This window comes from Penicillium argentinense (assembly GCF_028826775.1).
Source record: "Penicillium argentinense strain IBT 30761 chromosome Unknown utg000004l_segment0_segment0, whole genome shotgun sequence".
NCBI classification, from domain to species: Eukaryota; Fungi; Ascomycota; class Eurotiomycetes; order Eurotiales; family Aspergillaceae; genus Penicillium; species Penicillium argentinense.
The window spans coordinates 1,168,586-1,194,408 of NW_026622663.1; the positions used below are offsets into that span (position 1 = coordinate 1,168,586).

The window sequence follows — 25,823 nt, forward strand, 5'->3', positions numbered from 1 at the left end:
TACCGGATTTCAAATCACCACCTATCGAGACCAAAAGAGGGGAACGTGTCAGCCGGGAAGAAGGGCGTTTGTCGATGAGAGGGGAAGATCGTACCCAGTGAACCGAGCTTGGGGAATATAAGAAACACAAGAAGGCCAAGGTGTATTTATCGAACGACAGATATGGGGGCCGGAGTTGAGGACAGTTTGTTCTTTGCGGCTGCGAGAGTGGAGCTGCAGAGTTGCTATGCAGGGCGCCCACGCAGGGGGGAGGATCCCTGGGTCCCGCGGGACAATGTACCCGTCTGGTACCGGGGCGCGGTGGGCATCCCCTGCCAGGGCCCAGGTTCCCCCAGGTATCCCCAGCACCCTGGACATGCTCGCCAGGTACATCGCCACTAGCCAGTGGTATTGCTTCTGGCGACACGTCCCGAAATTCCGCGCGACGCTCGTGCGTTACGTCTCGTCCAACGGGAGCGATACTACGGACACTAGACGAACACTATAGGGTGGCGCACCAGGTCTATTGGGTGCGGGCTTGTTGTGCAACAACCCCGGGGTGGCTTGGACAGACTGGAGCATTGTACGAGGTAGAGAGGTATGGGGCGATCTGGCCACAACTCAACTCATCTCGCTTACATGATCATATGGAGGATATAGTACTAATATATTTGAATACCCTGGATGGGAAGGCTGATTTCCTTTGGGGCCGTATCGACTGAGCATTTAGCCCTGCAGGATGATCTACATGGCCCCAGCGGTTCCCTCGACCCGCGATGGATCTTCCAACAATCCCGCCGCAATGGTCCCGTAGCTTGATTGTACCTCCGTGGTGCGATCCAACTCGGCCCCCAGTTCCAGCGCATCTCGTTTTCCACGATCGACATCCACAAGCAGCATGAGTGGCAACGGCAGCAAGATCAGGATGGCTAAAAACACAAATGCGGGCCGGATTTCCCCGTAACGGTCAGCAATGGCACCCACAATGGCGGGTCCGAATACACTGGATCCTTTGTCTGTGATCGCATATAAAGCATAGAAGGCTGTCTCATGACCAGGTGGGATCAGCTCGGCGAAAAAACTGCGGCAGTACGAAGACAATCCCCCCATCACAAGTCCGTAGACGGCCCCTAGAGGGTACATTTCCCAAGGCTGCTGGAGACCAATTCCGAGACGCTGCACAGATGGCACAAAGCCGAGCATGCCGTAGATGGGTATGAGCTCGAAGAGAATGATGCATGCAATGATGGTTTGCGATGCACGAAGCCGAAGTAGTCTCGAGACGTAGCTCCACGAAAACGCTCCAAACACACCGGCAATCATGACAATCACATTGATCAGCCCCAAGGCTGCTGGCTTCATATCCAGTTGGGTTTTCGCGAATAACACTGCGGTCCCGCTGACCGTAGCGATGCCGTCGCTGAGGAGGAACCAGGCAGCAAGGAAGAGAAGGATGTCTTTCAATCGCCGTGCTCGCATCGCGGTCTTCCCTAGGGATTTCCACGCAAACGCCAGGTACCCGGGCCACGACGCAAGTGGTTTCCCATCAGTGCCCAGAAGAGGTGGTCCAGGGCGTGTCCGCAGCCATAGAGTAGCTGGAATCGTGAATGCGAACCACCACAAGCCAATCAAAAACAAGACAAGACGGAGTGAGAAGGTGGTTTGCTTGGTCACCACTACCGCAATGATAGAAATCATTTGTAAAGTCACGGCTCCAATATACCCGATACCGATCCCATAAGATGATATCCGAGTGGAGAGATCGAGCTCCAGCGATGTCATCGTTTCCGCTGCCATCCCTGTCCGAGACTCGAGCAATGGCGTCGAGGCATCAAGGCCCGCACGGCCACTACTTGCGGCTGGTCCCGAGAGACGTTGCGATGAAGCTACTGCACCATTCTGTGGCAGGTCTGCTTCTCCTCCCTCTTCTTGGAGTTTCTCATGGATTGCAGGGTGATGGCGCACCAGAACCGGCAAAAAGGAATTCAACAGCACAAAGGACGCCCCAAAACAGGTGTTCGCCACGATGGCAAGAAGTCCACCAAGAAGGTAAATCCGGGGCACAACGGCAAGGAACAGCATGGTTGCTATTGAGCCGGTGAAAGCAAAAATGACCAATAACCTTTTACGATAGGATCCATGGTCGGCAGCCCCTGACATGGAAATAATCAGAATGGCTTGAACCAAGACGCTCGCTGAAAACGTATACAAGGCAAAGCTGGCGGTATTGATCTCGGCACCCAGGAAGTAGATGATACACTGGCCGGTTGCTGGGGATCGCACGCTGGGTTCAGCTCCATCAGATGCCTGCCTAGAAGGGCTCCATGTTGGCGAACATGGCGTCGTCTTATCTGAGAGCAGAACACCGCGGTCGCGTGCCAGCTGCTCAAGTGTAATCGGAAGAAAGGATCCTATCACAGTCAGGAGGAGGAGCATACAGAATGGGGGTTGGTCAAGACAGTAGGATCAGATACCCATAGCACAGACCGTAAACACCTCGGCAGCCCAGCCATAGCAGTACCAGCCAGCGAGCTCCTTCCTGCTTGTGGGCCGAGGGTCATCGCCCAGATACTGAGGAGTTGGCCCATTGGCCTCTTCGCGGTTCATTCTTCAGGCGTTGGTGAATTACTCCTGGGGGAGCTCAGCTCGACAGTGAAAAGAGATGCATTGGATGGTGAGGTCATGGGGAAAGCATTCCTGGTAATTACCGCGTCACCACTACTCAAGCCGCAGCCGCAATGATCGCGGGATACGCTCCTCTGACAATACCAGGCACTAAGGCCGCCGCCAAGGGACGTGCGTTTCGCGCTTTCAACAATTCACTCCATCGCCTGTTGCATCTCTTACATCCTGCCCCCTCTCTGCACGCGCCCTCGATTTCCTCCAAACCTAGTCCCGTCGCTGAGCTGCGATTCTTGCGACGACCTTTCCGACCTCCTGGGCTCCCTCTCTTCGGTTTCGGGCGAACCACGCGCACCCGACCATTACAGGCGCAACCCGCTTCAAATCCTCCCTCGAAGGTGCCGTCCTCGCTCGGCGATACTCATTCGAATTCACCCTTCCGATCCTCACTCAGAGCTCTGATTCTGCGCCGGGCTCCCATGATTATGCCCATGGCCATTGTCTTCGGTGGCCAGTGATACGCATGGCACTGGGCTGAGAACGCTTTTCTCTCCAAGTCTCCGCCATCAGCTTCCCTTCCTCCTCCCGGCACCGACTGATTCGAGCTTGGGGCAACGGCTACATCAAGTCGTTTGTTCTGCACTGTGCAGAAGGTCCAGGAGGGGAAGGTTCCTGAACCACCACGCTCTGACCAAGTGGTACTGTTAGACATGCCCGGCGTCGTCATGGATAGCGTCAACGTCGAGGGATCTGGGCGAAGGCCAAGTCCTAACGAGGCTGTCAATGGTGCGTTCCATTCATATGGAATCAATGAAAAGTCGAGTCAACTTCCTGTTGCTGCGAACGGACCGGCCCTTGTGAATGGCGTAGGGAGGGAACCCGATGCTTTGAGCCAACAATCAAAAGCGCCAGTACGCCATGGTGAACAACTTGACTCGGCGCCGTTCGACTTGCCTCATATCACACAAGGATTTTTCCCGTTTGGGACACTTGTTAATCGGGCCGTGCAGCAATGTTGGAATGACCTCTCGGAACTGATCGCGGAACTGGCGGCAATTCAAGTGCCCCACGACCCTTCATCTGCACAAATGGTCAATGGTAAAGTCGCAGGGAATCAATCCTCAGAGAACCTGCACAAAAAAGTAAAGATTCTCGATTTTGCACATGCGAAGAGAGCCGAATTCATCAAGCTTTTGGTTCTTTCCCAGTGGAGCCGACAGGCTTCAGAAGTCAGCCGGCTTATCGATATCCAAAATTTCATTCGTACGCGACATCAAGCATATGCAGCAGCAGTTCAATATGTGGGAGAAATGAAGCAGGACCTCGTTCGGGCACAAGTGGCCAATCCAGATCTCAAGACCGCGCTGGAGATTCTCTCGAAAGGTCGGATAGCATCTCTGCCAGATGTAGGTTTTACTGGCCCCGACAATCCCGTCTTCTGCATGTTCTCTTTTGCTAATGAATCATCTTCTAGTTTGGCTACAAGCCACCGAAAACGCTGACTGCGCGGTCAACGCTCCTTAAATTGCACAAGATTAATCGCATCATCAGCGTGCGACTGGTGCTTCACGACGAAGTGCCCCGTTCTTTGCGCAACTACCGTGTTCACGATGGCCGGGTTACTTTCACAGTTCCTGGAGAATTTGAGCTTGACCTTTCCGTTGCGGAAGAGGCAAAATCTTCGCAGTTCTTTTTCGTGGATATTCGATTCTTGTTTTCACCTTCATCACCGATCCCAAAAGGCCGGATATTCAACCAACTTGATGCCAAAATCAACGATGTCCTCCGTAACGAGGGCTTGGTGGGTTGCTTTGATTTCCTCCACGGCCTGGTCCTCACCAACAAGATAAGTATCCTCCACAGACAGGCTGTGGACCTTGTGAGGGGCGCGTGGTCAAATGTCCTCCATATCGAGCTTCTCCATCGAATCCTCGTCGTTCAGTACTGGCCAACGAGGACGAGCCAAAAAAGCTGGCTTGAGATTGGTGTCCAACGAGGAAAAAACAGCTACCGCGATGATAGGGTTTCATACCTCGGTCTTCGCTGGATTCGAGATGGCGAAAAGGTCAGCAGTGAGGGCATCAATTTTGACCCGACAGTGCTCTCGTTGGAGTGCATTTTGCGAAGTGCTATCGCCTTGCACGCATCACATATACTCACTCAATCCTTTTTTACCCTGAAAAAGAACCTTCTATTCGCCCGCTCAGAGCTCTCATTGCGCGCTCACTTGTCACCAATGGAGCCAGGAGATTGCTACCTTGATGTTCAGTTGACCCGTTCACGTTCTCTCAAAGTGTCAGTTGAGCCGTCAACAGGAGCAATTGCATTCTTCGGGCCTTCCAGTACCTTGGAACGAGAACGAGGACAGTATAAGTCCGCCGTTGAAGAATTGTTCTACCGAGTCACTCGGCTCAGATGTCACTCGGCGGTCGAACAGATTGAGTCTGGCACCAGACCGCTTGGCCTGGAAAATATCAGTCAGAGTGGGCTTGGAGTCGACGTCCGGCAACTCTTTCCCAGCAATACTGTACGTTTTTCTCTTCTTGGCCATCGGCACTGGGATCGACGCTGGGTTGTTGCTGCGACGAGCAGTATGGATGGCGATAGATGGTACCTGGTCCCAGTTCGAACCACTGAGCCCGCACGTACTGTGCCTACATACACCAGAAAGGATGGTTCATCTCTGGTCCATCCTATCAGTGATAAATTGATACCATCAGGGCAGGTCAGTTACTCTGCATGCTCGGAGCTGGTTCGTTCTTTGACGGGAATGCTGGCAATCTATGTCAATGCACGATGCTTGGCATATTTGCCAGGGGCTCAATTTCACCCGCCATTGAAGCAATTGAAGCTGGGGCCAAATTTTGAGGTTCCAGATCTCGTCTTCAAGTACAAGCCACAACGTATCCCAGCCGTCGTTCGACTCGCGCTGCCTCCTGTGTTGCGAAAGAGATCTTACGTGCGGGATTCCATCCGTCTTTCTTTCGAAGGAATCGATGCTCAGACCCACTCAACTGTTGTAGTGGCCTACGGCTCTCTTCGTTTCTCCGCGAAGACTCTTCTTCCCCTCATCTCCAAGACGGATCCTTCGCTCGCCGTTCAGGAAAAGGGGTCAGGTTTCTCGCTGCGTTTGCTTGCCCCCGTTGGCCAATCTGTGCTCATCGGCCTCCTTGAGCGCCTCCAACGGCTTGACTGCATTCTGTACATTCTCCAGTCTCTTATGCAGAAGGGAATGCGACTACAGTCCTTGTCGTTGTCGCAGATCTCCTTCTCATATGGACAGGATCACAACCTCTCGGCACAATTCGGCATCGACACTACAGGGCCTTCGCCATCCACTTACATTGATATCCCAAGCATCCTCTCCAACCCCATCCCGCTTTTCAGCCTACGTTTCAGAATTGACTTCGACATCCCCAGTCCTCATCGTCGCCTTCAGGAAGCACTTACAGTGGCCTTGAATGCGCGATTTTCGGAGTCTGGTGTGGAGTCTGTCCTTGGCTCTATAGCAGAAACCTCACCGCTTCTTCATTGCCTGGATCAAATCACCAAGTCGACTGAGGCAACATCCGTCATTGTACTGGTTACCGTGCGGAGCCCCACAGTCTTTCAAATCCAGTACGCCCAGAATTCACAATTCCGGTTGTCTGCTCGGCCGCGACAAGGGCATAAAGTGTGGTTACTGGAAGACTTCAACCCGTCAGGCTCGCCTGGCCGTGGTAAGGTCTATGACGCAGTACGGGGGCAGGTCTATAATTCCCGTGGCGACGGCTGGCAAGGTCTTGGTGATGGTGCTTTGTCTTCAATTGACAAAGTAGGAAACCTTATTACCAAACTTCATGAATGTCTCAGTGCCTGTCCGACCGAGCCCGTTAAACAGGAACAGCCAGGATATGGTCAACGCCCCGGCACAATGAACCAGCCCTCTGTGACATCTGTTGCGAAAGCCGAGCAGGTATCGCCGCAGAATGCTGCACCCGGAAATACGGATGTAATCACGATTGACTAGTTCCATGGTTTCTCATTCTCTTCGTGAATGCATACCCGTACTGAAGTCTTCGGATTTCTTGATGTTTGAGGGAGACATCTATTCCGTCTTCCCTTCACGACTGTATTCTTAGAATTTTCAATATGACATGCATGTAAATCTCACGGTTTGCAATTTTCATTGTAAAAAACTTCCGTTATAGGTTCGCTGTCTATGGACTCGAGGTCATAACATCATGCCCTCCGTACAAGCAGTTCATATCATATATAAAAGCGTACAGTATTAATGATCGCGAAGAGCAGCTTAGTGTCACCTTGGCACGTTGGAGCTCTTTAATACCGCTCCTCTCTCACTTTGCCCCGATTCCGCAAGACATCATACTCAACCCATCTTACGTTTTGTAGGCCACCCTCCGGAAGCAAGCGTCCCGGGTTCATGACATGACAGCCTTCATAAGTCATACAGAAAGGCGTGGCTTCGGAGTCGGCCAGAACCAGGGCAGTAGGGAGCGGATATAGCTGAACAGCAGATGAATGGTCCCAGAGAACAGGCCGCATCGTCAAGGGAAACGGGGAAATTGTCCCTTGGTCTAGAACAGACTTCACCAGCCTGCGAGCCATGAGTGCAGCTGGTGACACAGCATCATTTCTGTTTCCGTTTACCTGCTCCGTAGGCTCTGGTTCCATCGAGACTGTATCATTCTCAAGGGCCTCGTGCATGGTAGTGTCGGATTCATCCTCGTCGGCCTTGGTGTCTATAGCACTGCGCCTTAACCGTCCAGAAATGTCGTCCCGGAAGATAGCAATATCATGCACAGGTCCAAACCATGATAAACGGGCCGGGTTTGAAGTCCACACCGCCTCGCCTGCCGGCTCAGACGTCTGGGATCTATCGAGTTCCGAATTTGCTGTTGCAAATGCACGCCGAACCCGGGAAGTGAAAAGCTCGGGGATCGGTTGGCGCGGTATTGAAGAAGCTGCACCTGCTGAAAAAGCTGAGGCCCAAGGGTCGTTGTCGCCGGGAACGAATACAAATGTCGAGTGCTGCAGCAAGGCAGGGAATTCGGAGAGAACAACCGCAAGCGAATCAAAATATTCCTTGTACTCGATACTCCCAGCTCGTCCGCCCCCGTTTATAACCGCTCTTTGCACGAAGTTGCCTATAAGAACAAAAGTCTGAGGCCGTTCATGGAGTGCAAGATCGTTATAAGAACTGAACACCTTCCGCAGAGCATCCAATGTTCTCATGTTGTCGAGATTTATTTCACTCATTACCGCAAGCTTCAATCGGGGTGGTGTGGCCTCCGTGGCTTCTGGTTCACTCTGAAGACACTTCTCCTGGATTCTCCTCATGCGAGTACCCTGGGCGCGCTCACTGCCTATTCCCAAGAAGTCCACCCAGCCAAACCCACCACTTGAGCTGAGTTCGCCGCTTCCCTGACGATTACCAGTCCCGAGCGAGATATCTCTTCTCTCGCAAGGAGGACCACAAATGGACACGCCGACAAAATGACCTCCAATGGCCCCTCCGACTCCAGTATTCCCTCCCAAAATGGAGCCCTTGACCATCTCCTCTTCTTCATAGATCCCATCAACAAGCACAATCATACCAGGCGCGAACCAGGCACCATCTTCTGGAATCATTCTCGCATGGCTCAAATCCAGGGCCACAGTTCCTGTCAAGTCCACTAATGACAGATCGCCAGTAGGAGATGTTGCGAGCAAGCCCAGTAGAAGATGAGATGTACCGCTCCGACCAAGCAAATTTGCAATTGGTGTCAACTTGTATGATTGTTGAGTGGCAATGTTCGATGACGATCGTTGGAGCGAAGGAATACCCGCTATGCTAAAGGAGCTTTGGAAGGATTCGTTGCGGAGCAGCCGTTGGTACACCAGATTATACCTGTCTCGGAAAAGTGCAGTCTTGTGTGAAGGGGGTGGGAACAGAGTCGGTTTCGACTTGACTGCTTCGAAATACTTCTTGTCGACATTGTAGGTCAGGCGAGGGAGGTCAAAAGCCTCGATAACTTTGAGCCAGTTGCGAGGATGTGTGGATATTTGAGATTCGTCTTCCTCGGCGCCTGCGGCCCTCGATGTAAGAGATCCCTGCGAGTGATCTTTGTTCAGGTCAATGCGTCCGACATCGGCACCCATACCGGACACCTTCGAGGACCCATCTGAGGATGTTGTCTTCCCAGCAACGACTCGCCCGCCACTCATGCTCCCCTCGAGGGTCTGCAAAATGGCTTTGAGTGACGCTCCTTTCCCTTCCTCGACAATGACACCTCCCCCGGCCCCTTTTCCAGATTTTTGCAACCTCATCAAGGACTTTCTCCGCAAGACCCTCTTCGCGCCATCCTGATCCACAATTCTTTCCAACAAAAACTGCCAAGATTTGAAGTGCCGGTGATGAAATAGTCAGGTTATGCTTGCGAGTGAACGTTCGGAAGGCGACTGGGCGAAGTGTGGAAGGCGGAAGTAGGATAGGTAAGATAGATGTTTTGGTGGGAGGTGCATAAGTCTTGGGCATGCGGAAGGGCCGAGCTGGTGTGCCAAATGCCGGAGAAGATGAGGGAATTGGATCAGTAGCCTTGAGGCGATCCGTATGCCGAGGGGTAGAGGTCGGCTCCATTATGTTGTATATGCGCAGTGGCGCAGAATGTATCTAGAAAAACTGTGTGACAGACTGAAAGCGAAAGAATTAATGAGTCAGCAAACTAATGTTGACTCGAGGCGTGACTGTGAGAACGAAGTGAATTACCTGGAGTCGCCAAATCGTGAAGTGAGAAAAGGTCCGCGGCGACGCGTGACGCGCGCAAGCGCGACGGGGCTGCGCTGCTTATCGATTATCGATCGTCTTTCGTCAACCATCTGCATTCGACTCCGCCCTTCCTACCAACACCCACCTTTTCCCCCACCTACACAATGGCGGAAGCAGAGCAATTCACGATTCCCCAAGCCTCCAAAGGAGACTCGCCAGATAAGCGTGCCCAGCTGGTCGAACTCATCGAACGCGCAGCCGCCAAAGATGCAGCTAAAGACCACAATTCTGCTTCGGAGCTCTATTCACAAGCAACTGAACTCCAGGCGGAACTGAATGGCGAGCTATCGTCTGACAACGCTGATATCCTCTACGCCTATGGGAAGTCTCTCTACAATGTTGCCGTCAGCAAAAGCGATGTTCTCGGATCCAAGGTGGCAGGAGAACAACCTCAGGGTCTTTCTAGCCACGCTGGTCAAGCAAGTGCAACTTCCACCGGACCAGCCTCGGCTGGAGAGGGCTTGATCAAAACCGCGATCTCAAGCTCCATGGCCAAGGGTGAAAGCTCCTCGGAAGGTAAAGGTGCACGCTCCGAGGCAACGCCGTCTAAGCCACTTTTCCAGTTCACTGGCGATGAAAACTTTGTTGACTCTGAGTCGGAAGAAGAGGAAAATGGCGACGCAGGAGAAGAGGATGATGAAGAGGAGGATGACTTTGCCAATGCTTTTGAAGTTCTGGATCTGGCGCGGGTTCTCTATCTCAAAAAGTTAAGCGCCGCGGAAGAGAACAATGTTAGCAAGGGCAAGTCGACCGAGCTTCCGGCGCATTTGAAGCACATCAAAGAACGACTTGCCGACACCTACGACCTTCAGGCAGAAATTTCCCTCGAGGCAGAGAGATTCTCTGATGCTGTCTCCGATCTTCGAACCGCGCTAGATCTCCGAAACTCTCTTGTCCCGTTTGAGGATCCTTCCGTCGCTGAGTGCCATTACAAGCTGTCTCTCGCCCTAGAGTTCGCCTCCGTACAGCAGCAAGACGAGGAAGACAGTGATCAACCGAAGACAGTGGATGAGACGATGCGCGCAGAAGCCGCCACACAAATGGAGCGCGCCATCGAAAGCTGCAAAGTTCGCATGGCTCAAGAGGAGAAAAGGTTGGACACCGACAAAGATATGGGCGAAGATAAAGAAACCGCTGCGAAGCGCAAGATTGCGAACGTCAAGGAGATCATTGCTGACATGGAGCAAAGAGTAAGACATTTTGCCCGTTTTTAATTATTTTGAGCATTGAATGCCTGTTAACACCCTCCACAGTTGATCGATCTTCGGCAATCCCCAGTCTCGCTTGAGCAAGGAGACCAAGGAAATGAAGCCATGCTGAAAGGCATCCTCGGACAGATCGTTGGTCAGTCCACAACAGATCAAAAAGCCCGCCTCGACGCCGTAAGCAAAAGTGCAACAGATCTCTCATCATTGGTTCGACGAAAGCCTGCTGCCAGTCAGCCCTCTCAGCAATCGTCCAAACGCCCTGCGGAAGATGACGCCTCCGCGGAAGAGTCAAAACGCGCACGGGTGAATGATGCGTGATGTTCACGCTTTCGATATTTGGCTTAATCGGCGTTTCTGTGGCACTTCATATTTACCCGTACTTTTTGGCGTATCTAAACTTTCATACGTTCCACTGGGTATTTCTATATCACAAGCTTTTTTTTTCCCAAGCCATCAATCAGGGGTACTATTACATCCACCCCCACATCTTAACACTTAAAGTATCTGATACTATTTCATTCAGCCATCCTAAGTGAGGAAATAGTGGGAACTTCCTCTCTGTGCATAAATAATCGGGGCCTGAGCCCTTTTCTTTGCCTTGAATCCTGAATCGTCGTGTAGGGAGTAGTTGACTAGACGACTGGGTCATGAAAGTGGCTGAGTAGATGACCAGGTAGATAATTGGATGGATGATCTGATAGGTGGCCCGGCAAAAGACCAGGCAACATGCAGAATATAAAGTGATTGAGATGTCGAGGAAGGGGTATAGCTACATTTGTCTTATTAAATCAATCACTAAAATACATCAAGTCGATTCATAACATATAGCTCCTTGATATTGCATTCCTTATAACCAAGGCGGGAAAGTGCATGCGACCTAAGAAGCCACTGGGTATACTGTCGCGAAATAAAAAAATAGAAAGAGGGACAACCACGAAATTGCTGAAAATCACATCGATCTCATGATAGACCAAACATCGCAGGCCTTCGTTCCATCTTGCGACATCTGCGACGGCTGGCCAGGCCAGGGCTCCAGATACCAGCGAATAAATCCTCACACTCATCTTCATCCTGGCTATCAAACTCAAGCTCCGGGCTTTCTAGCATATTCTCATGCGAATCGGCCTTCTCTGGTGTGGGGGCTTTGACTTCTGGTGGGGACTCCCAGCACGAGGATGTTGTGATTTTCTTGGTCTCCAGAATAAACTTGCCCACCTTGTATCGTTGCGATTCCTCTTCGGCAGCAACATACTTCCATCCCAGAATACTCCCACAAAATGCGCAACCGACATCGCTCACTGTGTGTGCTCCCGTGACTAGTTGGCGGGGTACCGGACGCTGTAAGATGGTATTGGGCAGAGAGATTGTGGTGGACGAAGATGGGCTGACTGAGACTGCGCTCGCTACCGGCTCTGCTGATACAAGATATGCACGACCATGACGACCCGTGAAGCCTTTGCTGATGATTTGAGACGTCAGACAGAGGTGTACTGAACACTCAGAGCAGCGGAGGTAAGAGAGATGGCCATCCAAGTACTTGTCGGTGTGGTCCCGGAAGCTCGGGGTTGGGGAGAACCCTCCGCTTTTTGCGTGGGAGGAAGAGGGAAGAAGGAATCGTGGAAATAACGGCGTACTTTTGGCCTGCTCCTTCGACATGATCAAGGAGTTGCGGATGAAACGAGGGGAAAGTGGTAGGGTTGGAGCTCCTCTTACCCACGTCATACAATCAAATGCGGAACACCTGCTTATCTTATCATCAAGCTTATTCAAATTGACCTGGGCACGGAGCAACCCTGGGAAGACATTTGAATAGACACAGGATGGCATCTATCATAATAATATGCTGTGCTATGTTTCATAGTAGACTAACATAAACTATGAGATGGGTTTAAGACACAGGCTCCTACAAGTCAACGACTTGCGCCACACTTATCTGATTTATCCAACTGTGAAAAGGAATACACCTTGAGGACAACCATCTTTACTATGACCACAATATTTCAACACAGGTATGCTTTCTCGGTATAGGGGAAAACAGCAAACGCTCCTAGAGTTAAGAAACCTTTGGTTGCCATTCTTGTACTATTGCGGCACAGGAAAACCTCGCCCTGGAGTGGAAACTAATAAAGCTACCATGCCATGCGAAGAGCAAATAAGAGCAATATCAAGAGAAAAATACCTAGGATTAAGGAGCACACGAACTAAGGCACCTAGAATACATGAACACTTATTCTTGCTATTGGTGATAAAGCTGACACTGCCGTAATGGGAATGAGGAAAAATGGGTTTGTCCAAACGTCGCATTGCATAAATAATTGGAAGTCCTGTTCATGGCAGATATTAGGTCTGAGATATAATAGCAGGCATGAATGTCAAGCAGCCGAGTTGCTTGGGAGGATTTGGCTATACTTCGGCAGCCAGGAAGAGCCATTTGGTGCTGAAGAAAGGACCCGAATCGCCTTCGGATGCCCAAGGCTCGAGTGTGGTAAGACTGAACCCACACCATCCGAGGCTCCGCACAAGCTCCATTTCGTTTGTGTGTTCCGATCGTTTGACGCATGCGACGATCTGCGAACAGTCAAAAACGTCGATACCTGCGAGCTCGAAAAGTGCGATTAACCTGTTGGTGAAACATCCGTCAGCGATAGTCCGATACGTATGTATGTGATAGAGCGAGAAGATTGGGGCGTACCCTGACTTCAGAACATGACCGAGTGCATCGTCTTCGAAGAACACAAACAATGTCCGCTCGCCGTTCATCTCCGTCAAGAATCCACGGTAGATAGCATCGCCAGAGTAGTCCCACACTTCTACCCATTTATTGATCCGACTGTGTCCAGGTTCGATCTGGCTTGGCTGGTTTTGAAATGCACCCATTCCCAGTGACTCCTGTCGCGCGTCAATCCCCTCACCAAGGAAAGTCGCGGAGAGTGTGTCACAGAAGAGCCTCTCACACTCTTCCGGAATGGTGAACATTGCCTCCCCTTTCTGCTCGGACCGGTTATTCCCGGGCAAACTCCGTTCCACACTGGCGGCGGGACGTTCAAGGGGAGGACTTAATATGGAGTTTTTAGACCCTGAGGGGACCTCAGGGACACCACTGTGCTCCTGCCGGGTGAGGTTAGTACTAGGCAGAGCTTCCTGTAATGAACGAAAAGACATACCGGCACCCAGCGTAGTGCAATAGTGAAAGCCGTGAACCTTCGAAGTCGACGACTCAACGGCGTAGCAGCTGGCTGCGGCCGTGCATTCTTGGTCGAGAAATCGGGACATATGATTGTAATGACTCCAACTATGGTTACTCATGTAGTTCGCCATAGTGAAACTGGACTCGTGGTCGTCGAGAAGATTCTGTAAGAAAATAACGGGGACGTGGAGCATTAATGAGGGATGAGAGAGATGTGGGTTATTGACGGAAGTCTGGGGGGAATTTCGACGGATCCACCGGGTGCGGTCACCTGACAATGTCGGTGTAGCGCTTGGGCTTTTGCTTTGAGCACGACTTTGCGATTTCAAGCCCCTCTTGTTTTCTGTTTCGTTTGTGATTTGATTATTTGGACGGCCTCGAATGTAGTACTAGTATATAGTTCTTTCAACTTAGAAAGACATTAGAATGCTGCATATGATTTTGTCATATTCGCTTGGTTAGTATCAAACACGGGGCTAGTCGGAGAAAGTGAACTTGGATGGAGCAGCATCACTTGCTTGTTGAGGAAGTGTTAGGTTTGAGTCTAGCGCGCTATTTTTTGAACGTTTTAATATTTTTTTTTTTCCTAAAAAAATATTAATTCTGTCCTTAGCTATTGAGAGAATCTCGATTCGTTGGGCAACCTGCTAAAAATACATATTGATTGAGTATGCAAGCTCGTGGCCTATCCAGACCAAATACTGGACGAGACCAGTACGTAAAGATAAACGGATTAAAAAAAAGGCAGGAAAGAAATAAAAAAGATAGATAGAATGAAGTCACGCTGTTCTAGTAAGGAAGGAGGAAAATAAGGATGTCTGTACATTGTGAATCCGAGGTCCCGAACGCCAAAATATCTTGCTCGATTCGATTCCGGTTGTACTACTTTCAAAGTTCTCGGTAGTCGCTGGGTCGTACCCGTCGATGCCTGGCCTGATGGCGCTGGGGATTCACCGGTTGACGGAAATATGCCGAGTCTTCATCGCGTGCATAAGGTCCACCGAATGAGGTCCGTTGCTGATTGGAAAAATTGTTCATTCCGGTGCCCGGGAACCCGCTGTTCTGCATTGATGTCATTTGAGCCATCGGAAACATTGACATAGAAGGATCGCCATTGAACATATTTGGAAATCCATTGGACTGGTCCCCATACATGCCGGCCTGAAGCGGATTGAACGGCATATTCATTGGATTCCACCCGGGGCCCATGGGATTGGGGAAACCGTTAGCCATAGCCATCGGGTTGATGAAGCCCATCGCCTCATTACCGAAACCAGGGTCCGTAAAGGGCGGCATCATGCCGGGTCCGCCGAAGTGCAACTGAGGGTTGAATGGAGGAACAGCTGTAGCCGCCAGACTGTCTTTATTGTTGTTCTCGGTACTGGGTGTATTGTCAGGCTGGCTCTCGCTTCGCTGCTTCTTTGTCTTAATCTCGGCGCTGGCATCAGCCGAGTCCGGAGTTGGTGCATCTTCGGCGGGTCTCTTCCTTGACTGCGTGGATGCACCATCCGTCTCTGGGTGGGAAGGTGACTGCTCCTTGGGTACAGTCTCTTTTGACTCGGAATAGGGGGCACCGTTGGTCGAGGCCTCATCCTGGCTAGCAGATTGCTTCTCCTTCTCTTTCCTAGCCTCCAACTTTTCGGCCTCGTAGATCTTGATTTTGGCGACTGCCTCCTCATCTGGGACAAGGTTATCGAGCAGAACACCCTCCGTGGAACATCCGGGGCAGACGAAATCACTTTCAATCAAGGCATTTGAGATACAGTCATTGCAATATGTCCTTTGACAACATGGGGTTTTCGTTGGCTCTAGGAACATCCTCTTGTCAATCGGGCACTCCAGGCCCCGGGCTTGCAGGGCCTTGCTCTCTTCCGCAGCGGCCGCCTCCGCAGCAGCGGCAGCAGACGCTTTGGCTTTTTCCTGATACAATTCCCAGGCTGCCTTGTCCGGTTTCGCAATGACGAAATCTCCATCAGCATTGACCATGACACCCGTATTCCTCGAATCGTCACTCGAACCATCGGGAGCCAGCGATTCCGGTTTTTCCACCTTCGTTTGAAGAGACCGCGGGATGCCGGTGGACCGCTTGACCCGATATTTGCCGTCAAACTTGGGGTCGTTATTAGTTGGGCACGCCTGGATCCAATGGCCTGTGGTTGATTGTAAGCTTGACTGGAAGTTGGTCGACAAAATGGGATCGACATACCTTTTTCCCGACAGCGATAGCACAAGTAACCGGGGGAGGTGGGTGATCGGGGACATTGACGGGCTTTCCTCTACCTCGTCCAAATGGGACCGGGGTCGCACTGGATCAGGTTAGCCGTGTTCGGACTTTTCGGGCATCATAAAACCTGGGAGCATAATACTGACTTGGCCATCTCTTGCTGCTGTTCCTTCCACTGACTAGCCTGGAGGTTGAACAGCGCATTGATTTTCTCTTCTTCCGTCTGTGCATTGTTCAGCTCTAGGACATTGTTGTTGACTGCATAAGCAGCTCCAGGCGCAACACGAGCGGTTGACGGTTCGGTTCGCGAGGCGTTGCGAGCATTGACTGGCATCTTTCCAGAGACATATCGAGCTGCGCCACCTTTGCCGGGGCGGGCTGCGGGCAACCGGCGAGCGATGACGGAGGTTGATCGAGGGATAATGGTCGTATCATCGTCGTACTCTATTGACCGTCAGCATGACTAGAGGAATTGGGGAGGACCATCCATGTGACATACCTTCTCCGGTGTCTTCGTTGTAAATGGAGAGCTCAAAGTCAGTCCCGTCGCCCAATCTACTCTGGCTGATGATCTCTCGCTTGAGCTCGAAGACTGAAATACCAGTGCCATCGAAAGTAACCCGTGAGGGTTCTTTCTGGGACTTGAATTTGAAATGAACAGACGATGACATTGTATTGAGCTGTGTGTGTCCGTGTGCAACCAGGCAGTTGTGTTCCAGATGAGAATAGACCCAGGCGAAGGTTTAGGAGGCACCGCCGACACAGAAGTACGGGCGGGAGCGGAGGAGGATGTGGCCTGTGGGCACAGGCACGAGGGGCCGAGTGAATGGCAAAGAACGCAGGTGGGGGAGAGTAAAAGATTAGGGGCAGAACGGTGAATGACCGTCAGATAGTCACTGGTACTATCAATGGGGATGCTCGGGATGGTAGATAGGGAAAGAATCTCTCTTGGATGAGGATAGGTGAGAGTTCAAACTGAATATAATTCAAGACAGATGGGAAATACAATTGTCGAACGTGAAAAAGAAGAAACTGTCGCTGACAAGGAAACAGGCACAATGAGAGAGCCAGTCCTTTTTTGATTCACAGAGCCACCTCCTTCACTTGAAGTCAGACCAGTTGTCCGCCCTCACCGTATGAGAACCTGTCAAAAGAATCAAGATCGGTGTCGAGACAGGTCTGAAAAATGTCCTGGTTATGTGACCAAAATGCTTTCCATTTGTCGGGAGTTTCTTGCCATGCGAGTCGGAGTACGTGGGGAAGTAGTGAGCTGCAGGGTGAGGAGATGAGGTGTGGTGAGGTGGCGACCGGCGACGGGAGGATATTTCGGAGGCGGTCAGCAGAGGAGACCGCCCTATATTATGTCATCTACTGTCTCGCTGCAAAAGGGAAGGTGCTTTTGATGCAGTAAGTTTGAAACCCCAGAAATTTTCGCTATGATATGGGACCTGATTACAGCCGCCCGGTGGCGGGGCGATGGGGGGGAAGAGGGAGTTGAAGAATAGTAGTGTATCCTTTCATAATCTCCTAATAAAATGATCCCCTGGAAATTCGCGATAGACTACTGGCGTTCCGATGTTGTATTAAGCCTCAGTGGTTACATGTGTTAGCCTATTAGTTGAAGTTCAGCACACTTTCACCCTCTAATAAAGCTATTCCCAGGCGACTAATCTAGATATGTCCCCTGAATAGAGATATGCAGATAGCAGACATACTCCATAATAAAATAACTCTCTTTTTGTGGACTATCTGTGATTAATGTAGATTTCAGGTACTAAGTCAGATCGCCGCCTCAAATTGGCGCACAAGGAATCCCTCAGCTTGGAGGTGATTTTTGACCTGGCTCACGGTATATTCGCCACGGTGGAACTGGTTTATGAAGTCAGCACTCTCACTCTCTCGCCGACTTGTGGATCGTGTAGTACTTACCATGCCCGCTCCCAGTGCAGCATCAGTAGTTGTTTTGCTGAAGACCTCAGCGAAATGACCAGGGACACCTGCTCCACTAGAAGCAATGACGGGAATTTTGATGGCCGCCTTCACGTCATTAATAAGTTCCAAGTCAAAGCCGCTGTTGCTGCCATCCTTATCAATGCAGTTCAAAAGGATTTCGCCAGCTCCCATAGCCTCGACAGCCTGTACAAGTTGGCGCACATCCATGTCGCGAGTTTCCCGGCCACCTTTCACAGTACATTGGTACCAACAGAAGTTCTGCCCGGCTGCGTTAGGGTACAAAGTCTTCAGAGTGTGGTGGTTGGTGTCTTCGGGTCGATCCACGTAGACTCGCTTGGGGTCAACGCTGACCACCACCGCTTGTTTCCCGTATGCGTTGGAGATAGTCTCGATTGCAGTACGACCACTCAGTTTCTTCCCAGCTGCGAAGTAATCCTCCGCAGCGAATACAGCATCCGAGCCAATGCTGACCTTATCTGCACCAGACTTGAAGTACATTGTTGCCACGTCCAGCGCGGGGACATGAGTGCCATCTGTATCGACTGTATCCTTTATGCCTCCGCCAATAGTCAACGGAACAAAGACGGTCTCTGAAGCCCGTCGAAGAATCTCCAGCATGGGAGTATCCACAAGAGGGCAGTTCCGGAAGGAAGTGATGTTCAGGAAGGTGACCTCATCGGCTCCTTGCTCGTAATACTTCCTGGCCATTTCGACAGGTTTCCCCAAATTGCGGACCTGACCTCCCGCATCAACGCCACCCTTTTCACGAACGTCGTATTGGTCACCCTTGGTAACAACAAGATCGCCCGTGTCGTTAGTTCGCACATCCAGACAAGCAATGACGCGACGAGTCAGACCATCTTCCTTGCCAGCGAATGTCTCCTGCGGAATAAATTGGAATTGATGGCCATTTAAGAAAGCACGAATGGCTCGCAGGCCTGCAACTCCACTCTTCTCCGGATGAAATTGGGTGCCAAATATATGTCCCCGACTGACTGCACCAATGAATTCCTCCTCGCCATATGTTGCCGTAGCCACAGACCAGCCGTCCTCTTCGAGGACCCCCGGCTTATAGGGAGCCGCATAGGAATGGACATAGTAGTATTTGCTAGTCGGCCGTAATCCATAAAAGCTTTGCTCCTTCGAGACTGGCCCCGTGTTCATTGCAGAATTCCATCCGATGTGTGGCACGCTCTTGGTCCTGTCATCGAACTTTTCGATGCGCATGGGAATCAAGCCCAAGCCTGGGACATTAGGATCCTCGTCCGATCCCTGAAACAGAGCCTGTAACCCCACACAAATGCCCATGAACGGTTTCCCAGCATCGATGTGTTCTCGAATTGGCCCCAGAAAGCCGCCCTTATCGAGTTGGGAGAGACAATGGCCGAAATGGCCGACACCGGGAAGGATCAGTTTCTAAATAAGGACCGTTAGCAACATCCCTGGGCAAAAGCCATCGAAAGCCAAAAGCGGCAGTCCTCAATTCCACATACATCCGCGTTCTTCACATCCTGGGGTGTCTTGACCCATGCCACCTCATATCCGACCTGGTTGATGGCGTTGACCAAGGAGCGGATGTTCCCCGCGACATAGTCGAGAAGGTGAACGGTAGGCATGACGGAACACTGTGCAGCCTACTGGACCAGTGATTCTGGGTGCACAGGGGGAGTGAGCAATTGCGAATTGGTTCTGGGGGAGACGGGTTCAGCCCCTCCAAAATTCGGCACCCCACTGAGTCACTCTTTTTTCTGCCGGGCAGAATGGACGGCTCGAAATGCGGCCTCCCCACTGAATGCAAACACGTGGAAATTTACTACAGGACAGATAAATGGTCAAAATAGACACAGGAGGCTCATGCAATCATTCATGTACGGCGTACTTCGGATCCGAATTTACTTTTCGACTTGCTATGGCTAATGAGTCGCTGCGTTGCTCGACTCTTGTAGGTAAATCAGCCCGTTCGACGGCTGCATTTCCGTCCGATTAGCGTAGCCCCACCCGATATCGGGTCAGTTGGGAGTGGGAGAGTAAGCTTACTGGATTAAATTGTCGTAAGCGCACCCCCGCAGACTCAAGGATAGCGGCGCTCTGAGTATGAGAAGGTTAGTTTTGTACAAAGCTTTAGGGGGGCGCTTCAATGGCATTTGGGAGGGGCAAGGAGTTTTCATACCGCTTGATCCATGTTGTAGCTTTGAGAGTAAACGACTTCGGAAATCCCCACTTGGGTGATCTTCACGGTGCATGTCAAGCACGGACACCTAGGATCATGAGTAGACGATACAGCAGCCGGTATGAATATCGAAAGCTTACGTGTCACAATATAGAATTGCGCCCTCTCGAATACGCTCTCTGCCAGCTTCCAAGAGCGCGTTTTCCTCGGCATGGAGGCAGAGACAGGTGGAGAGACCAACTCCACCACCATCACCACGATTGCATCGGGGGCCTAGGGAACACTTCAGCTCCGTGATACTCACTGCCGGATTGGATTTTCGACTTACATCCACCTTCGTTGCAATTTGTGAGATGTCTCGGTGTTCCGTTATATCCTGTGCTAATAACCCGGCGCTCTCGCACCAGAACGCATCCAACGCGACGTTTCATGCAGTTGCTTCTTTGGGCTGCGAGAGATGCGAGCTCCATGAAATATTGGTCCCAACTTGGTCGTAGTCGCTGCTCGTCTCCCAGATCAAGCTTGTGGAGAGACAAATGGAGTTCCTCGACAGAGGAGGAGGAGTTGAACAGACGGACTTGGGCTCGATCGGTCAGGTAAACTCGTCCGATATCCCTCTCATAGAGGTGTCGATCGTTCCATAGCACGAACTTTTCAAGATGGGGCGGATCTAATTGTCTTCGTCGGCAGCTGGGTACACCCTTTAAAGTAAGTTAAAGCCCACCGGATGCATTGAGGCCGGGGGCCACGAACCGGTCGGAGAATCGCTTCCAGCGCAAGCTTACTGGAGCATCAACGCTCACAAGAAGGAAGAAAGGCCGTAGGATAAAGCGATCAAGCGTTGCACCATCTGCAATATCTGTTGTCACCCAGCGTTCTTGCCAACGTTTTGTGACAAAATCGAGAAGCGATTCGGCCGTCTCAAACACGAACTCCGACGGCGTGTTCCCCTTTTTCCCGATTTGTGACGCTTGCAGTCGCAGATGGTCATCCGGCTGGTCGGTGATACGGTGAGGCGATTGGCTGGCCAGCTCCAAGAGCTGAAACCCTTGGTGCTGGATCAGATACTCGGCAATCGCATGTTTGCCGGCGCAGATGCCTTTGATAAAAAAGAGGTTAGTCTAGGTGAAATTACGACATGACTGTTCTGCTGACCTCCACACAAGCCGATAAGCATTCTCGCGTTGGCGGCAGACCGAAATGAATGGTGGGCGTAGAAGGGTGCCGCAGCGAAAGGCAGCGCGATCACGCGTCGCCGGCGCCTGATTTTCCAGTGGTTCGCGCCTGGCCGATTACATCAACTCCCCCACTTCCCCTCCGTCTCTATCTATGCACACCCAACGAAAGAGCGATACACTCGAGTTCACCTTGAGAAGTTTCACATATTCTTGGTGACACTCTACGCCCAAAATGCAGTATGCTCCGTTTGCCTCGGACATCGAGTTGCCCTTTTACACGGCGCTAGCCTCACTTAAGATCAACCATGACAAGCTAGATGACTCCGCCCGTCCCGTCCTGGGACTCTATGAGATCCGCTCCACCGACCCTGACAATGGTTCTTGCCGAATGCAGGTTCATGGGAATGCCCTGACTGCCCATGAGTACTCTCACCACTCTTTGAGTAAACGACCAGCGCTAATTTGGATGGCAGAGCGCCAGCAGGCTACTACCGCGCTGAGGGCACCATTAAGAATGTGAACACCATCGAGCAATACCACAATTTGGACAAGTCCTACATGATCACCCAGGCGGGCAAAACGGTAAGGCAGGACGCAAGTCTCGAAAACTCGGTCTTAACCGAATTGCTTCCCGATTTTTTGGGCTAATGATAAACTGCAGATCTGGGATGCCATTAACGACGGCACCATCTACTCTTGCCCGTCCTTGCTGTCGTCCTTTGTGATTCTGTCATTTTCTGACCTGAAGAAATACAAATTCTCTTACTGGTTTGGATTCCCTGCTATCCACTCCGACCCGCCGTGGGTGCCCATGGAAACGGCGAATTCCCAACCCAAGACCACCCAAAGCGAGGAATTAGAAGCGCCTCATGGGGAATATCTATACCCAGAAGAGAGCAGCGCACTCGTTGATGCAGTGCAAACCTGGAGCTACAGCATTGACGATCGCCAGCGAGGGTTCTTCTTGGCGCGTAAACAGAAACAACAGTCCAACAACTCTACCGACAGCAGTTGGCGAATAGCTGCGCTATCGGATTACGAGAATGGCTTCTTTAACGGCGCTGCGTTGAAAGATCGCTTTATTTGTGTTGCAGACCCCTCTAACTACGAAAAGGCGCCAGGGTGGATGTTACGGAATCTCTTGGTTCTTGTTCGACAACGATGGGGCCTTAGTGAGGTGCAGATTCTGCGATATCGTGACATCCACTCAAAGCGTGACCAGGGTCGCAGTATGGTTCTGCGACTTCAGTCCAAGCCGGGATCAGCGAAACAGCAATTCCAGAGTCGGCTGCCAAAAATAACGGGCTGGGAGCGTAACCCAGCAGGGAAATTATCCGGGCGGACTGTCAGTTTGACAGAGTATATGGATCCCACAAGGTATGCTCCGCGCCATGGCAATTTTGCCAAAACATCCTCTATTTCCTAACATCAAATTTTAGACTGGCCGATCAATCAGTTGACCTTAACTTGAAACTCATGAAGTGGCGGATAAGCCCCTCGCTCAATCTGGAGAAGATAAAGAATACTAAATGTCTACTGCTTGGTGCAGGTACTTTAGGAAGCTACGTTGCACGCAACCTCTTAGTATGTGCAGGACATTTTTCAGCCTAGAAGGATGACTAACGATTTTTCAGGGTTGGGGGGTCAAGAAGATTACATTCGTGGATAAAGGCAATGTCTCATTTTCCAACCCCGTCCGGCAGCCGCTGTTCACCTTTTCGGACTGTTTGAACGGCGGAGCACCGAAAGCATACCGAGCATCGCAAGCTCTCAAAGAAATTTACCCCGGGGTTGATACCGCTGGTTATCATCTGTCGGTACCCATGGCAGGACATCCAATTATGGATGAAAATGCAACACGAGCAGATTTCGGGGCGCTTCAAGCGTTGATTGATGAACATGACGCCATCTTCCTCCTCATGGATACGCGGGAATCTCGTTGGCTCCCAACTGTCATGGGCAAGGCAGCTGGAAAGATCGTGATGAACGCCGCCTTGGGATTTGATTCGTTTGTGGTGATGCGCCATGGCGTGGCAGCATCCGCAAATGAGGCGGCGGAACTCGGCTGCTACTTTTGTAATGATGTTGTGGCGCCGGCTAACGTAAGTTTGAATCTGAGTTTATGCAAATTGTTTGGCTGACCACATCACAAGTCGATAAAGGACCAAACACTCGACCAGCAATGCACCGTTACCCGCCCAGGGGTAGCGGCTATAGCATCCGCACTCCTAGTTGAGTTGCTCGTTTCGGTTCTCCAACACCCGCAAGGAGCTACTGCACCAGCCCCCTTGAACCGAAGTCACGAGCGAGGAGACCACCCTTTAGGGCTTGTGCCGCATCAGATTCGGGGTTTCCTCGCCACTTTTGAGAACATCGCTGTCACAGGGAAGAGCTACATATGCTGCAGTGCCTGTTCGGAAAGAGTCACGAAAGAGTACCAGGATCAGGGCTGGAATTTTGTGCGAAGGGCCCTCAATGAGCCCGGATATGTGGAGGAGCTAAGCGGACTTAAAGAGGTACGCAGGCTCTCCAATCAGGCAAGATCACTTCTTCGAGATCCTAACGAATGTCCCAGGTCCATGAAAAGGCGGAGGCGTCGCTTGCTGATGTAGAGTGGGACGAGACCTCTGAGAATGAAGAGGCCGAGATTGTCTAGAACAGGTTTTTAGCGACAAGCCGCGAATCGAACTTTTTTGGATTCCCGACACCGGATACCAGACTTTACGGTTTCCGATCCAGGCCAATGAAAAATGATTCCTTGGATTCCTGGAGAACTGCTGCATTAGCTCATGTCGATTACCCAGCCACAAATTAATAACCAAGAAGCTCACACTGCGAGAAGACTCGGGCTTCAGCCGTTGAACCTTCTGAAATAGGCTCTTCAGCCGGTTTTCTAGGTCTTTGTCCTCCACGCCTTGGTAGAATTTGCAAACGAAATGTCCCCCGGTCCTAAGGACATTCGAGCTGAAATCCAATGCAGCATTGCACAGATCCTGCCCCAGAGCCAGCGATGAGCCATCATGGACTTGAAAGGGTGCGGAAATTATCTTACCATGCTTCCAGCGTGATCTCGAAAGGCGTTCCCACTGGTGTTCATCATCCTGTTATACGGATTACTTAGACTCCTTTTCCAAAAGCCAGTTGTCTGGTGCCAGGGGGCGGACATATCACTAAGGACCACATCTACCGTCCGTTCACTCGCCGTAGTATGTGGATCTGCATCGGAAGCCTTCCCAGGCAGCTCGGTCTCCACAGCACTCATGCCGGGGCCGTCGATGGCGCCAGGAGAGCGCAGTCTGCCTCTATTAGGGTCGCGCAGAAATTCCTGTATATATGCCTGAATTTCAGGTGCCAGGAAATTTCCTTGTATTGTCGAGACGCCTTTGGGCGGCTGGGCGGGAATGATGTCGACACCGAGAACTCGGCCACTGGGTTGTGTACGGCTCACAGCCACCTAGTCAACAATCAGTTATACGCTCATTACCCTTTTATGTGCTAGTATATGGTAGTATGTCATCCTTTCACCTGGAAATATTGGACGTACCTGTGACCAAGACCCAGGTGCATATCCCTGGTACGATCTACAGTAAGCACGTATCCTTGATGCAACAAAAGGGGTACATACCAAATCGACTACCGTTTGTCCGCGTTTAAAGATACGGTACCTCTCATCAATCTGCGCCGATCGTTCTAGTGAGCAGCAAGGAACAGACACTAGGCGTTTGAGGTGGAATACCTGGAGTAGTTTAAAGGCCGCTCGGCTTTTCAACCCCTGTACAGCCGCTTCTCTCGTGAACTGGTCCTTGTGCTGGCGAGCTTGCCAGCGCTTTGATGAGGACCATCGAACTTGGTTCGGTAGAGCAATGCTAGGGAATTCCCGTGGTCGTGGAACGAAACGAGAGAAAGAAAACATTGTTAGGGATGGAGGTGGTCTGGCAGCTTTTTGCAACGGGAAATATAATTGGGGGTTCTGCCGGCAAAAAACCAGTCCAGGGTTCCACCCGATGGACCAATATTCGGGCGCTCCGGCTTGTCGACCAACACCGCAGGCTCGGTCTCTCGTACTCCTGGTCCAAACCGGAGGGAAGAGAAAATAACAGACTGACAGAGCTTTGATGGAATGCATTTTTAAAAAAAGTACGTTGGCCTAGGATGGTAGGATTTTTGAGTCTACAAATGTACTGCGGATATATAAGAGAATTGTTGGACCTTGTTGGCAACTAGGAGATCGAAATACCATCCTTTTCTTCCAAATTGATAAAAAAATTCCCAGAGGTTATTGACATCACGCATGTTTATTCCAAAAAATTGTGGAGTTGTCCATCCTTGCACTTGTCACCTGGCGTACTGAGCACTTTGTACAGGTCATGATACCGCTCCACATCAACGCAGACTATCCGGAGGTATTGGAAGGAGCAACATGAGAAGCAGCGGGGACGATACTTGTCCCCGAAACGAATGCCCGCGGACTTTAATACTCCACTAAATAAGTAC

General features: G+C 51.2%; 11 protein-coding genes across 11 annotated transcripts; 4 read left to right on the forward strand and 7 right to left on the reverse strand.

Moving 5' to 3' along the window:
* Positions 1-723: 723 nt before the first annotated feature.
* On the reverse strand, positions 724-2,586 carry atg22-1 (putative autophagy protein Atg22; the record flags this gene model as incomplete). The annotated part of the gene is made up of 2 exons (XM_056615877.1): positions 724-2,390; positions 2,454-2,586. The coding sequence occupies 2 exons, from the start codon at positions 2,584-2,586 to the stop codon at positions 724-726; spliced, it is 1,800 nt and encodes a 599-aa protein (XP_056476234.1).
* A 131-nt stretch (positions 2,587-2,717) lies between these two features.
* On the forward strand, positions 2,718-3,119 carry N7532_003384 (uncharacterized protein; the record flags this gene model as incomplete). Its single annotated transcript, XM_056615878.1, has 1 exon — positions 2,718-3,119. One exon carries the CDS (start codon positions 2,718-2,720, stop codon positions 3,117-3,119), a length of 402 nt encoding a protein of 133 aa, XP_056476235.1.
* A 192-nt stretch (positions 3,120-3,311) lies between these two features.
* On the forward strand, positions 3,312-6,610 carry N7532_003385 (mediator of RNA polymerase II transcription subunit 14; the record flags this gene model as incomplete). Its single annotated transcript, XM_056615879.1, has 2 exons — positions 3,312-4,007; positions 4,076-6,610. 2 exons carry the CDS (start codon positions 3,312-3,314, stop codon positions 6,608-6,610), a joined length of 3,231 nt encoding a protein of 1,076 aa, XP_056476236.1.
* A 311-nt stretch (positions 6,611-6,921) lies between these two features.
* On the reverse strand, positions 6,922-9,220 carry N7532_003386 (DNA polymerase epsilon noncatalytic subunit; the record flags this gene model as incomplete). The annotated part of the gene is made up of 2 exons (XM_056615880.1): positions 6,922-8,823; positions 8,906-9,220. The coding sequence occupies 2 exons, from the start codon at positions 9,218-9,220 to the stop codon at positions 6,922-6,924; spliced, it is 2,217 nt and encodes a 738-aa protein (XP_056476237.1).
* Positions 9,221-9,513: 293 nt separating this feature from the next.
* On the forward strand, positions 9,514-10,935 carry N7532_003387 (SHNi-TPR domain-containing protein; the record flags this gene model as incomplete). Its single annotated transcript, XM_056615881.1, has 2 exons — positions 9,514-10,599; positions 10,663-10,935. 2 exons carry the CDS (start codon positions 9,514-9,516, stop codon positions 10,933-10,935), a joined length of 1,359 nt encoding a protein of 452 aa, XP_056476238.1.
* A 642-nt stretch (positions 10,936-11,577) lies between these two features.
* N7532_003388 (yippee/mis18 family protein) lies at positions 11,578-12,273 on the reverse strand (the record flags this gene model as incomplete). The annotated part of the gene is made up of 1 exon (XM_056615882.1): positions 11,578-12,273. One exon carries the CDS (start codon positions 12,271-12,273, stop codon positions 11,578-11,580), a length of 696 nt encoding a protein of 231 aa, XP_056476239.1.
* Positions 12,274-13,020: 747 nt separating this feature from the next.
* N7532_003389 (ornithine decarboxylase antizyme) lies at positions 13,021-13,935 on the reverse strand (the record flags this gene model as incomplete). The annotated part of the gene is made up of 1 exon (XM_056615883.1): positions 13,021-13,935. One exon carries the CDS (start codon positions 13,933-13,935, stop codon positions 13,021-13,023), a length of 915 nt encoding a protein of 304 aa, XP_056476240.1.
* Positions 13,936-14,692: 757 nt separating this feature from the next.
* On the reverse strand, positions 14,693-16,699 carry N7532_003390 (cleavage polyadenylation factor subunit MPE1; the record flags this gene model as incomplete). Its single annotated transcript, XM_056615884.1, has 4 exons — positions 14,693-15,976; positions 16,011-16,110; positions 16,175-16,472; positions 16,528-16,699. 4 exons carry the CDS (start codon positions 16,697-16,699, stop codon positions 14,693-14,695), a joined length of 1,854 nt encoding a protein of 617 aa, XP_056476241.1.
* A 1,108-nt stretch (positions 16,700-17,807) lies between these two features.
* On the reverse strand, positions 17,808-21,328 carry N7532_003391 (histidine biosynthesis bifunctional protein hisB; the record flags this gene model as incomplete). The annotated part of the gene is made up of 9 exons (XM_056615885.1): positions 17,808-17,897; positions 17,958-19,397; positions 19,475-19,615; positions 20,043-20,069; positions 20,152-20,239; positions 20,292-20,424; positions 20,480-20,841; positions 20,905-21,250; positions 21,307-21,328. 9 exons carry the CDS (start codon positions 21,326-21,328, stop codon positions 17,808-17,810), a joined length of 2,649 nt encoding a protein of 882 aa, XP_056476242.1.
* Positions 21,329-21,561: 233 nt separating this feature from the next.
* N7532_003392 (putative autophagy ubiquitin-activating enzyme ApgG) lies at positions 21,562-23,985 on the forward strand (the record flags this gene model as incomplete). Its single annotated transcript, XM_056615886.1, has 7 exons — positions 21,562-21,752; positions 21,803-21,911; positions 21,991-22,706; positions 22,769-22,913; positions 22,964-23,431; positions 23,483-23,845; positions 23,905-23,985. The coding sequence occupies 7 exons, from the start codon at positions 21,562-21,564 to the stop codon at positions 23,983-23,985; spliced, it is 2,073 nt and encodes a 690-aa protein (XP_056476243.1).
* Positions 23,986-24,050: 65 nt separating this feature from the next.
* N7532_003393 (uncharacterized protein) lies at positions 24,051-25,242 on the reverse strand (the record flags this gene model as incomplete). Its single annotated transcript, XM_056615887.1, has 5 exons — positions 24,051-24,095; positions 24,161-24,322; positions 24,382-24,783; positions 24,874-24,900; positions 24,955-25,242. The coding sequence occupies 5 exons, from the start codon at positions 25,240-25,242 to the stop codon at positions 24,051-24,053; spliced, it is 924 nt and encodes a 307-aa protein (XP_056476244.1).
* Positions 25,243-25,823: the final 581 nt, after the last annotated feature.